Source organism: Pseudophryne corroboree, chromosome 7 (genome assembly GCF_028390025.1).
Source record: "Pseudophryne corroboree isolate aPseCor3 chromosome 7, aPseCor3.hap2, whole genome shotgun sequence".
Lineage (NCBI taxonomy): Eukaryota > Metazoa > Chordata > Amphibia > Anura > Myobatrachidae > Pseudophryne > Pseudophryne corroboree.
In genome coordinates, this window is record NC_086450.1 from 41,691,846 (window position 1) to 41,705,345 (window position 13,500).

General features: G+C 45.2%; 1 protein-coding gene and 1 long non-coding RNA gene across 2 annotated transcripts in view; one reads left to right on the top strand and one right to left on the bottom strand.

The window, feature by feature from the left end:
* LOC134943335 (uncharacterized) overlaps nucleotides 1–9,143 on the top strand; it is a 32,604-nt gene extending 23,461 nt beyond the window's left edge. Inside the window, exon 3 of the long non-coding RNA XR_010181475.1 lies at nucleotides 8,931–9,143. This is a non-coding gene — a long non-coding RNA (uncharacterized LOC134943335). The remainder of the gene's footprint in view (nucleotides 1–8,930) is intronic.
* The window catches only part of TSPEAR (thrombospondin type laminin G domain and EAR repeats), a 183,964-nt gene that overhangs the window by 124,600 nt on the left and 45,864 nt on the right, over nucleotides 1–13,500 (bottom strand). Inside the window, exon 2 of the mRNA XM_063932241.1 lies at nucleotides 602–819. Coding sequence (XP_063788311.1) covers nucleotides 602–819 — 218 coding nt within the window. The remainder of the gene's footprint in view (nucleotides 1–601; nucleotides 820–13,500) is intronic.

Genomic DNA, 13,500 nt, shown 5'->3' on the forward strand with positions numbered 1-13,500 from the left:
CACCCCCTGTATTATTAATGCATTTTCTTTTTCCTGCATGGCACTACAAGTCTCTTCATGGTAGAACTTCTTAGTTTGTATCAAATTAGGGTGTACAGTCCAAGCAATGGTATGAGAAAATGGAAAATGGTTGCATGAGACAAATAATTATCAAACGGAAAGGGGTACTGGACCCCTTTCCATTTGATAATTATTTGTCTCATGCAATCATTTTCCATGTCTTCATACAGTTGCCATATGGAAGTTGGCCATCCAACTTTGAGGATCTATGATGTCCCAAACAAATTTATCTCTGTTATCTATTATCTTTTCATCTTAAGTATATCAGTTTCAGATCAGTCTGTGTTTGTACGAGTCATCCAATGAAAAGATTGTTAGTGAAAATATCTTACAATTTCACTGGAGGAATTTTGGATGAAGCTATTTCTTAAGTGTCTGGGATTCAAAGGCAAACAAGCATTTGTCCAGGAATCAGGTAAATATATCAATACGTAAAAAATACATATGCCATACTTGCCAAAATTAGAATTTTCCTCTCCAGGAGAAGATTATGAACACAGTGACCCTAGTATGAAATAGTTGGTAAAAAAAAGTGGTTCACCTTTGGCGGAAGACTGGGGATCTTCACAGTGACAACAATGGAGAATTCCTCGGGGAAGAAATGGCAATACTGCAAAAGCCGTGATGACGGGAAGCTGAGCACATGGGGTGATGGGGAGAGGTGAAAGCCACGTGCTCCTTGAGATTGGACCATTCTTAACCCAGCTAGGGACTTGCTCGGGGGGATCACTTCTGACAGCAGGTCCAGCTGTCTGAGGTCTATGGAGAGAGATGAAGACACCGAAATACTGTAAAATTGTAATCAGACTTAATAAAAAAAAATAAAACTCAGGATGATGAAAAAATAGATATAAGTATAATTTAGGAATAGTTGTTGATTCACAAGGCACAGTGTACTGCAACATCTGGCAGTATACTGTACTGTATGTCACACACACATTTATTTATTGCTTAATGCTAAATATATCTCAGGTATTTTTCCTGGTTTCAACTTCCATTGAAAAAAACACACTATAAACTATCAGGATCTCATTCTTCCAATTTTGTTAATTTTTACCAGTGTTTGCCTGTTTACTTATATTTTAGACTTCTGAAGGTTTGCTCAGACGAGTGGTTTCTTCTGTAAAGCATCCTGTGTTCCCGACAGAAGGCTGATTTGAGTAAATCACTATTTTCTTATCACTGTCCAATCAACATTATCTACAAACAGCACTAAGTTCAGCATTCATTTACACATCTCCAGGGTGCTGTGTGCAGAAGAATGGTCTGTTGTTGTCAGTACCAGCAGGGGCAAGTTACTCTGGGAGTGTGGGGTGCCTAAAAATGGGAACCCTACAGTTCTGTTACCTGGGCGTAAATCATTACAGTAACAGTTTGATCTGGGATTATTAATTTATTATATATGTACACAGTATACCGACACTGTACTAGCATAAAAATAAACCACCGTTGCATGCCTCTACCAATTCATACTATACAATCAAAGACATTCACTCACAGTGTACTATAGATAGATGCCTGGCAGCAACTTTAGCTGCCCAGGAAATAGTTTTAAACACATACAAAGTCGCAGATGGAGCACATCAGAACTTGGCGTGAGAAAGAGCCGCAGCACTTCTTACACAGATTCAGACTCACTCACACGCAAATGTAACAATGTCGCACATGAAATTGATCAGTGCAATCTTGCAAAGTAGATTTGTCGTCCCAGTTTTTTTTACGTAAACAAGAAGCACGTTTTTGAGAGACATATGCTTGGCACAGCCAAGTCACCCGGTACCTGGCAAAAGGGGCAGTTTGGAACGACTGACACCGCAGAGACGTTCAGAACATTCTAAGAAAAGGGATTTGAACACCGATTCTCTCATCTTATACCATTTTCAAGCACTTAACTTGAGAGCACCTTGTCATTAAGTTACAATGTCCATTATTTTAAATTACACCTTTCTCTGTAGTCATACCCGGGGACTTGAACCCAGGACTCTTACATTGTAGTCAGACACCTTACACATGGAGCTATTTGCCCCTGTAAAAAAATCGTTGGCATGCTTTTGGCCACCCTCTGAGCCCAGGACTGATATATTCGTACCGACTTTATCCCCCTAATGGCAGCCCTGTATTTCCCATAGGGGCTTCAAAATGTGACAACACCAGCTATATTCGGGCTCTGGGTCTGCAAACCAGATGTTTTCATTATTGGCTGCTGAGCAGAGATGACGAGGGGGGGGGGGGGGGGGATGGGAGAGCAGTTACAAATTAGCGAGGCCTCTGTGGGGACCTGGGAGCGCAGGGTAGGCCTAACCACATGCCTCAGGTTGAGGTGAGGCCAGAGCAGAACTGGAACAGTGGTTTCTGCATGTCTTACAAGTATTTAGGTTATTTATGCAGTTAGTAAGTACAGTGAAGATCTGATGTGTCACGTGTTCCCACACACTAGTGTGAGGAAAACTATTCATCATGCTCCAAAAACTGAAAACTTTGGGGGTCTTTCTGACTCGTTCGCACGCTGCCGTTTTTCGCAGTGGTGCGAATGGGTTGGTTCTGCGCATGCACGACGGCCGCAATACGCAGGCGTGCCTTTGCCCAGCGATGCAATGACGAGAAGAACGAAGAAAGCGATCGCTTCCGCGATCGCAAGAAGATTGACAGGAAAAAGGCATTCTGGGGCGTCAACTGACCGTTTTCTGGGAGTGGTGCGGCGAACACAGGCGTGTCCAGGCGTTTGCAGGGCGGGTGTCTGACGTCAATTCTGGGACCTGACAGGCTGAAGACATCGCAGCGGGTAAGTAACTCCAGAGCTACTCAGAAACTGCACAAAATGTTTTTGCGTAGCTTGGCTGCACGCCTTGCTATGCAAAAAAAACCCTCCCCCATAGGCGGTGTCTAGTTGATCGCACGGGCAGCAAAAAGTTGCTACATGCAATCACTTTGGAATGACCCCCTTAGTGTGCTTGAGTGCGGGAACTAGTGCCATTTTCAGATGGCGTTAGCCCACTGACCTTCGCTCCTTATTATAGGAAATACACAGAATTTATGATTTTCTGTCTCCCAGTACAGAATGATGTGGCACCGCGTAGGTATAACCGTTATGAAAGCTAAACACATCTGTACTTGGACCAGTGCTTTTTAATATCTTTATTGGTGACATTGCAAATGGCATTAAAGGGAAAGTATGCCTTTTTGCAGATGACACAAAGGTATGCAACAGGGTAGACACACCAGGTGGGGTAAAACAAATGATTGGGGATCTAGGTAGACTAAAGGAATGGTCAAGAGTGTGGCAATTACAGTTTAATGCCAAAAAATGCAAAATCATGCACTTGGGTCTCAAAAATCCAAAAGCTAAATATAGTATTAATGGCACTATACTGGAAACTTCTATGGAGGAAAGGGATCTAGGAGTCACTATTTCAGATGACTTAAAGGCAGGTAAGCAATGTAACAAGGCAATGAGGAAGGCTAGTCAGATGCTTGGTTGCATAGGGAGAGGAATCAGCAGCAGAAAGAAAGAAGTAATAATGCCACTGTATAGGTCATTGGTACGGCCTCATCTAGAATACTGTGTTCAGTTCTGGAGACCATATCTTCAAAAGGATATTAATACATTAGAAACTGTACAAAGGAGGGCAACTAAAATGGTGCATGGCCTACATCACAAAACATACCCAGAAAGACTAAGAAATCTCAATATGTATAGTTTGGAGCAGAGAAGGGAAAGGGGGGACATGATAGAAACTTTCAAATATATCAAGGCTTTTACAAAGTCCAGGAGGGAAACATTCTCCAAATGAAGAGAAGCAATAGGACACGAGGACATGCACTGAGACTGGAGGGGGGGAGGTTCAGGGGAAATTTGCGGAAAAATTATTTCACAGAAAGGGTAGTGGACAAGTGGAATAGCCTCCCATCAGAGGTGGTAGAGGCTAAGACAGTAGAGCAATTTAAACATGCATGGGATAGACATAAGGATATCCTTACAAAGAAATAAGAATCAAAGAAGGTTAGAGATAAAAATAATGTAAAAAAAAAAAAGGGGCAGACTAGATGGGCCAAGTGGTTCTTATCTGCCGACAAATTCTATGTTTCTATGTAAGTAGTTAACTAAAATAAAATATTTTTTTGTAGTGAGTTACCAGATTTTTCATTTGATTGTGGTTTTCTGCTGATAGAAGCCGTACAGTCGATGCGATCGGCACCAGTAGCCATTAAGGGGGTATCATACAGTACGTCGACTACATAATGTCAACATGGGCTGTAGTTGACAGAGTAAATATCAACATATCATCATGCTGACATGTGCACAGGGAAGGCTGGCCACACATTCATACACACTGACACCCATATCTGTGCGCATCTTTGGAGATAACGCTATGGCATTCTTACACTACCTTACTCTAGGTAATAGAGAAGACTAGGAATTATTATGTCAGCTGTTTTTCATCGGTGACAAATAAAAGACAATCTTCAGCTGATCAAACAAGCCACATTCAGGCAGAGATCTGACAGCTGCACGCCAGCCAAACAAAGACTGGAGGCAGCAGAGCAGCAGCCGTAGCCAGCTGCACAGAGACCAGGCATCAGACAGCTCCGCTCTACACCTTGCCGAAAGCGTCTTATCAGCCCTGCGCAGCATTGTACTGTCTAGGCAAACAATTAAACAGGCTGGCTTTGATCAGCAATAATATTTGGAAGCACATCCGAGCTCAACTGCAAATCATGACTTAAAGGCTTGAGTGCAAAACACAGTTCAGAGTCAATTAGAAAAGTTAAAACCATACGGCGACTGCTGCATTAAACATGCATTACTCTGCTGGGACTTTTCTTGTGATTTGCATATGTAATAGGAAAGGTACCAAAGGAGTTGGGTACAAAATCCCGAAAGCCAGAAGGCCGTCAGCGGAATCTCAACAACTAGAATCCCATGGGTCCTGATAGTGGCGGACCTACGTTTATGGTACCCTGAAGCTTCAACTGTGTTATGGGGGCCCCTTTGCAACCAGCAACAATAGGGCAATATCCAACAAGGTTCAAAGGGCCTTGCAAAGACTCCCTCCTAGGATGGGCCCTCTCAGGCTCCGCCATTCCTGGGAATGTCACAAAGATAAGTTCTGCAGGCTGTTGGGAATTGTAGTATAAAACTGACACACATTTCTCGCTATTTACAGAACGCAAATCACAGAACAGGACTACAACTCCCAGCATCTCCCGCGGTACTAAATGATGCAAATCCAAACTGTAATAGCAGCTATGCTGTAATAGAAGCCTGGTTGTCATGGCGATATTGGTGACGAGCTATAACCATACAGTACATAAATACAAGAGTGTACGACATCCATTCAGTGCACAGTGGAAGCTGGGTGAAGCCCAGCAGCTGCTGGAACGCTGGGCTCTCCTTCAGTGTGACGCGAAAACGGAGGTGTGTCAAGAGGGCACGTCTCTAAAATGGCCTCATTCAGGGGCATGGCCTACGGGCTAAGGTTTCCCCCTTTTCACTCTGCAAAAGAAGATGTTGAGAGGTATGCAACAGCTGCAACCACAGGGTGCCAGCATAACTGGGTACTGAGGGAGTGTCTGGCTCCCGAGGCGGCTCAGGCCCCATAGTAGCTGCAGCTCCCACACCTACTATTGGAGACCTGCCTTGCTTTTTCCTACTGAGCAGACTGCAATGGAGGGGGCTGATAATGAGGCGTGGGGACGTGCATCATCCATCGTTCTTAGCTGACACACTAGGCGATAATACAAACGATATTGGGGTGGCATTCTGTATGCCGGCGGTCGGGCTCCCGGCGCTCAGTATACCGGCGCTGGGAGCCCGACCGCCGGCATACCGACACTTATTTTCCCTCGTGGGGGTCCACGACCCCCATAGAGGGAGAATAAAATAGTGTGGCGCGCGTAGCGCGCCACCGTGCCCGTAGCGTGGCGAGCGCAGCGAGCCCGCAAGGGGCTCCTTTGCGCTCGCCACACTGTCGGTCAGCCGGCGGTCGGGCTCCCGGCGCCGGTATGCTGGGCGCCGGGAGCCCGACCGCCGGCCAGCCGTAGTGAACCCCGATATTGCTCAGAAGGGTGAAAATAAGCGATATTGTTTCAAATATTGCATAGTGTGTACGCACTGTAAGGGCCTTCCAAGATTAGGTACAATTTGCACTACACACACAACATCCACCACTAGGGGTGTCCATCACCTCCCTCCTGGGCTGAGTACCCTCCCCTCCCTTCTTCGCACTGTTCACTGTACTGCGTGGCTGTGTGACCTCCATGATCCATGTTACGCCACCGCATTGCTGTTTAAAACAGAGGCGGAACTGGCATCGCGGTCCACCGCAGTGAAGGGGCTCAAGCCGCTGGCATTACAATGAGTCTCACTAACTCATTAAATGCCGCCACCAGCGCTGCGCCCACCCAGAGGCTGTACATTAAGGCAGCTACTGCAGTGGTCGGGTCCCGACTACCGACCAGAGGGGAGAGGATGGCTGCTCTCCCATACCCTCCCCTCTTAGCTCCTCCCCCCAGACTCAAATGCTGCATGTGCCCAACCTACCTTACTATTCTAAACTCCCCCTCTATTGCTGACACGGACGCTGGGCTGGAGGGGGAGGAGAGGCCAGATAGGAAAAAAATAAGTCTACAGTAGTACAAGTGGCAACTGCTGCTCAGCCTCTTTGGCTCTCTCCCTCCCACTTCTCTCTATCTCCCCCCTGTCTCTACATTGCCACCCTTTGTCTTTCGCTCATCTCTTCCCTCTCTCTTTCTTCGTATCCCCCTCTCTCTCTCTGTCCCCGCCCCCTTTGTCTACCCCTCTTTCTCCATCTCCCCCCTCTCTGTCTTCCCCTCTCTCTCATTTTCCATCTTCCTCCTCCCACTCCGTTTCCCCCCTTTCTATCCCTCTCCCTTTTCTCGGTCTCCCTCTACCCCCCTCTCTCTTTCCATCTCTCCCCGCTCTCTGTCTCCCCATCTTTCTCTCCCCCTTTCCATCTCTTTCCTCCCTCTTCCTCCATCTCCCCCCCCCCTCTCTCTCCATCTACCTCCTTTCTCTCCGACAGGGAGAGGAAGAAGCAGTGGGTGACACGGAGAGAAACAGTATTGGAGGATAGAGAGGGTGACTGGTAGAATGTGAAGGGTAGAAGTAGAGGGCATGTGAGGTGTCTGTAGGAGGGAGTAAAGGGGGTAAATTGAGTTAAAGGGTTCACTGGGGCATGAAGGGGAAAGTATCAGTGGGGGGGGGGGGGCAAGCAGAAAAAAACAAGCTGCTACAACACGGGAGCTAAGAACAGACAATGCTAATGGAAGAATGAAGATGAATTATGTCAGGGAAGAGGAAAGAGTGAGGGGAGGGAGTAAGAGAAAGAGAGATGAAGAGGAAGGGAGAGAGGTGTAGGGAAAGAGGGAGGGGGAGAAGGAGAGGGAGTGGGGAGAAGGAGAGAGAGAAAGAGAGGGGAAGTCGGAGAGAAAGGAGGTAGATAGAATGTCTAAAGCAATTGGATTCTAATTTCATTCAGAAGGCGTCACACGCTCGTAATCTGTCTTCCTGTCAATCTCCCCCCATCACCCTGTACCTCTCCTTACACGCACTGCCATGTGGCATATTGTGAACTTGGGGTGGGGTGGAGGAGGGGCACCCAAAGAATAATTTTGCATCTGGGCCCACCACTCACAAGTTACACCGCTGGTTTAAAGGTCATGACCTCAGCTGCCCGGAAGATCACCCCAGCACTGCCAGGCCAGAAGTTAGTTTAATTGGTTGTGCAGTCACAATGCTGCCGGTAGTCGCTGGCAGCTATCAGTTATGGAGACGGTTGCCTGCGTTCTTATGAGTTGGCACCCATGTATGGCCACCCGCTTGAATGGCCCTCGAGCTGGCCCTATATGTAATGACATATCTATATTATATACTTATTTTGTGTTTATTTAAAGCCCATTCTTTATTTTAAATAAGTGCATGTTTAATAAGTTCAAATGTGTAATAGCTGCCAAGTCTATTTCATTATTTTTAGATCAGAGGATCTGCTTGTTAAAAGAGCTATGGTAGCTGTATGCCTATCTCAAAGAACTCATTTTTTCCTAATGCTGAAGCTCGTTTCTTGCAGATAACGAGTGCATGACGCCTTCTGAATGAAATTAGAATCCAATTGCTTTAGAAAAAGCAGATTGCTAAGAATCATGTTTTTTTTTTCTATCATGTATCACTCTGGTTCTAAGTAAAATAAAATAAAGTAAAATAATTGCACTATACGAATTACAGACTGGTATCACAGTAGGTAAAACTGACAATCATGCTTTATCATTTTAGCTTTTTGTTCTTCAATTAAGATCATCTTGGTTTGCTAAAAGAAAAGTGGAGTTGCTGCTTAAGTGTCCTGGTTTGTTGCTGATTTGTAGATATCAGTAGATGGGTGACAAGCACGGAAAATGTTTTCCGATTTCTAGCTTGCTGTTTTTATGGGATCCGGTCTCTAAGTCGACAGTAACTAGGTCGACAATGTCTAGGTCGACCTTCAATACCACACCCGTTTTTATATCAAGATTTTGCATGTGCAATGGAGCTTTTGTCAAAGCAAGCTTAAAATAGTTTCTTTTTCACAGAGCCTGTCACTAGTATAATATTTGTTTCTATTTTGTTACTGCGTAGATATTAGAACCCAGTACCTCCCAGCTTTAGATGGGTTATGAACATGTTGAAACTTAGCAAACAAAATTCGGATACCTTTGCCTGGTCTCAGAACATTTTAAATGGATGTAGCGGGCTAAAGGCTTCCTTGATCATACAACATTTTGTCGTCATTCTCAAGTGTTTATTCATCTGTGCCTTGTTACAGCTCATTCCTTTCTTGCCTTCAGTGTTTTAAGCTTTTCCTGCTTCATTTTGCCAGGTTCCTCAGGGGTCCTTCTCGGTTCTATTTCTGGAGACGGCTGGTATAGACATCAAGAGAACGCACCTCTTAAAAGCAGGATCTTTTGAAAAGAATCCGCTCCAGCTAGGCTGGCATGGAAACTCAGATGGTTCATGAGGGCTGCAATGGAACTTCTGAGAAATCTCTTTAGCTGCTGCCTTAAGAGCCCTTATAAAGCCAGAATAATAAAGTACCGTATGATAACAAGTTTTTGTCTTCTCAAAGTACATCCTTTCTTCAGTGCAATGAGGCGTTTCAGGATGAAAATAGAGGGGGTCATTCCGAGTTGTTCGCTCGCAAGCTGCTTTTAGCAGCTTTGCACACGCTAAGCTGCTGCCTACTGGGAGTGAATCTTAGCTTATCAAAATTGCGAACGAAAGATTAGCAGAATTGCGAATAGACATTTCTTAGCAGTTTCTGAGTAGCTCCAGACTTACTCGGCATCTGCGATCAGTTCAGTCAGTTTCGTTCCTGGTTTGACGTCACAAACACACCCAGCGTTCGGCCAGACACTCCTCCATTTCTTCAGCCACTCCCGCGTTTTTCCCAGAAACGGTAGCGTTTTTTTCGCACACACCCATAAAACGGACAGTTTCCGCCCAGAAACACCCACTTCCTGTCAATCACATTACAATCACCAGAACGAAGAAAAAACCTCGTAATGCCGTGAGTAAAATAATTTACTGCATAGCAAATTTACTTGGCGCAGTCGCACTGCGGACATTGCGCATGCGCATTAGCGACTAATTGCTCCGTTGCGAGAAAAAAATAACGAGCGAACAACTCGGAATGACCCCCAGAATTCGGACCAAATATCTGTTATCGTCATTTCTCAGTACAAGTTATGACCCTATTGTGTCCGCTCTTTGAGACTGTTTATTATGGGCCTAATTCAGACCTGATCACTCGCTAGGGTTTTTTTGCACTGCTGCAAACAGATAGTCGCCGCCCACAGGGGAGTGTATTTTTGCTTTGCAAGTGTGGAACACATGTGTAGCAGAGCTGTACAAACAGATATTGCGCAGCCCAGGACTTACTCAGCCGCTGCGAACACTTCAGCCTGTCCGGGACCGGAATTTACGTCAGGAACCCTCCCTGCAAACGCTTGGACACGCCTGCGTTTTTCCAACCACTCCCTGAAAACAGTCAGTTACCACCCACAAACAGCTTCTTCCTGTCAATCTTGCGATTGCCCGTGCGAATGGATTCTGCGCACAAACCCATCGCTGAGCGGCGATCCTCTTTGTAACTGTGCGATGCGCCTGCGCAGTTCTGACCTGATTGCGGCGCTGAAAAAAACGCTAGTGAGCGCTCAGGTCTGAATTACCCCCTATGTTGGGGCAACTTCAGTTAGTGAAAGCTCATAGTATTTCAAGTTAAATGTAAAAAAACATTTTTTTATTTTGATCCAGTATGAAAAGAGAATTTGAAAGAAGAACCAAACACACATGGGCCTACCATATCATCACAGTTTTACGTTTTTAAATTGTGTGCGTCTGTGAAATAATTCAATACAAGTAACTTTCCACTTTACGTCTTTCACTTTAATTTCTAAAACAGGGATCATTCTGCTTACAAACACAAAATACAATTGCTGGAATAAATATGGTGAAATATAATTTAATAGTGATTCTTAGCTCCTTATTCCCCCACATAGTACAATCGTGGACACTGGAAACCAAGGAGGTGTATCTTCACCTTAAGGTCCTCATTCACACGCTATTCTGATATGCATGCAGTTGGCCGGATGAATTAAGTACTGTGCATGCGTCACAGTGGCACCGCACATGCTTTCCGAAGCAGACCAAAGTAGGAGGCAGGAAGTGTGGACTTTAGTGGGTGTTCTGGGGAGGTAACAGGGGTGTGGCTTAGTAGATGCGAGCATGTCGCTGACAGCGGCTGCGTCCAAAGACGTACAATCCGCGAACACAGGACGCCATATTCAGATGTTAAAATGCTTGGCATAGAGGTGTCTGGTGGTAGCATCTAAAGAGGTACCGAGGTGGATTTACACGGCTGCAAGATGGAGGCTCACTTGTCACAAAATCGGCTGTGACAAAAGACACAGCTGCGTGCAACTCAGAATAAGGGGGAACTAAATTACCTGCGATAAAGTACCATAGGTGAAAGTGGGAGGTGGCCTCGGGCTTTAATGCCCAGGGCTATTCAATCATACTCCCAACTTCCCTCGATAGCTTGGTTAATGCCCGTTAATAACTTAGGGGGACATGTACTAAGCAGTGATAAAAGTGGAGAAGTGAGCCAGTGGAGAAGTTGCCCTTAGCAACCAATCAGCTGCTCTGTATACTTTTATAGTATGCAAATTAAAACTGTTACGTCAGTGCTAATTGGTTGCCATGGACTACTTTTCAACTGGCTCACTTCTCCACTTTTATCACTGCTTAGTGCATATCCCTGTAAACCTGTTAAGGGGCATTAACATGGGTTAATGCCACCCGTTAAAGTTCATGGATTTATGTGTTAACAGGGTCACGGCACCCGTTAACCCCCGATAACATGACTAAGGCAGCTGAAAAAAATCCCTGATGACTCCTGGCTTCGGGGCTAATTGAATAGCCCCGCAGAATCAATTAGCCCACAGTAATCTACTGCGGCTAATTGAATTACTAATTGAATTACTCCCTATTTGTTTGTGTATCACCATTTCTAGGAAACCTGAGACACACCATTAATTGCTAAGGGCTTGGGGCCTAGGTGCATCCACTTAATAGAAAATAAATAAATCACTTTTAGGGTGTACAAAACCATTAATAGGAGTACCTATTTTCTGCGATTTCAGACAGAATTCAGACAAATGTATAGGATGACTGAATTAGAACAGCTGTCTTCGTTTCAAAAATAGAAATTTTGTCTCATCAGGGGAGGATTATCACGCAACGAAGCGATTATCGTCATACTGCGCATGTGCCGAGATCGCAGTGCACATGCGGGAAGGTGTTGCTGCAATCTCGCTCGCACCGAGGATTTAATGAAAAAGTAACTGACAAGAAGTGGCCGTTGGGAGCTGTTAACAGGGAGTCCACGGGGAGCGGTTGGGAAAATGCAGGTGTCACTGCCGTTTTTGGGGCGTGTATATGCCGTCAGCTGCGAGCTCGTACGCACAAAAACATGGCGCTTATGCTGCTACTGCTGTGTCCAGTCTGCGTAGCCATAGCCCAACCGTTAGCCTCGATGTTCTTTGTTTTTGCGTGTAAGTTGCAAATGTGTACGCAATTGTACATGCGTTGCGATTGATCAGTGGGCGTCTCTTTTCATTTCAGGGCGGCAACTTCCCTTGATAAGATTAGCAGTTCTGTAGCCTAGGAAATCCCAATTGCATTTGTGTGCAAACTTGAATTAGCCAGAAGTCTTTTCCCTCATATTTTAAAATAAGGAGGATTAAAGCGATCCCATCAATAAGGACGCTATCATATTCACCAAGCTATCCGCCGGCAAATTGTGCGCCCTTTTACAAGCCAAGTTGTTTACGTGTGTAGAACAGTCCTATGTTATGATCTCAGACTATCTTTTAGATTGCATATCAGCGCTGAACACTTGTATAAAACAACAAACTAACAAAACAAATCATTATATAATCATCTGCATCTTTCTGCCGGAGTATCACGTAAAGTGTTTGCTTAGATCTTTAAGCCATGTAGCTTGTGAGATTTAAACAGCTGGTGTGATGCATCAAAAACACGTACAAAACTGCTAATTTCTGACTTCTAAGACTAAGACATTCTATTCTCTAGATGTCATCTTACGGAGAGATTGTTGTGGTCTTACAGCCCTTTGCATTACATCGTCTGCCAGGAATGCTAACATTTGTCCCATAAAAGGAAACATGTGGAATTAGTGCATTAATATTCATACCCTGACACAGTAGTTTTCCAACACTGTGTGACCCACCTATATTCAGATGTCAGCATAGAAACTGCAGCCACAGCGAATGCCCCAATATAGACATTTAAACCCCTTTTAAGCCAATTTAAAGATCAACCGCCTTTTCTTGATTGATTTTCCTTGTGGGTGCAATACAAGCCCACAATTGAGTATTTTGATTGATCCAGAGCAGCAGAATGTTGCTTCTCAAATATCTTGTATATGTTACATACTAGGCCCACTCTCCAGTACAAACCGGCACCATGGGAGGTGAGGGCTGTAAGTGACTGAGGGATCTCCCCATACACTGAGTCCTGTGTAACCTGTTACCTAATGGGAGCATTTCAGGGGAGAGAGAGAGAGAGAGAGAGAGAGAGAGAGAGTCCTCCTGAGTCCTTTCCCAGTGTGTAAAGCTGGGTACACAAAGGAGCAATGGGCATTCGTTCCGACATCGTGAGCTCCAGGGAGTGGAACATTCGTCAGCACTCTGAGTCGATAATCCTTGCATCTGCATCGCAGTTTCAATGGAGTACGCAGATGCAGAGCATGTTGCAATGACTTTGGTGGGAGTCTCTGTTCACTTGTGGGCGGCTGCTACACTTGTGATGCCTCGTCACTAAAAACGATCGTTGCTGCGTCTGCATTGTGACCGTGCCTGAATCAGGCC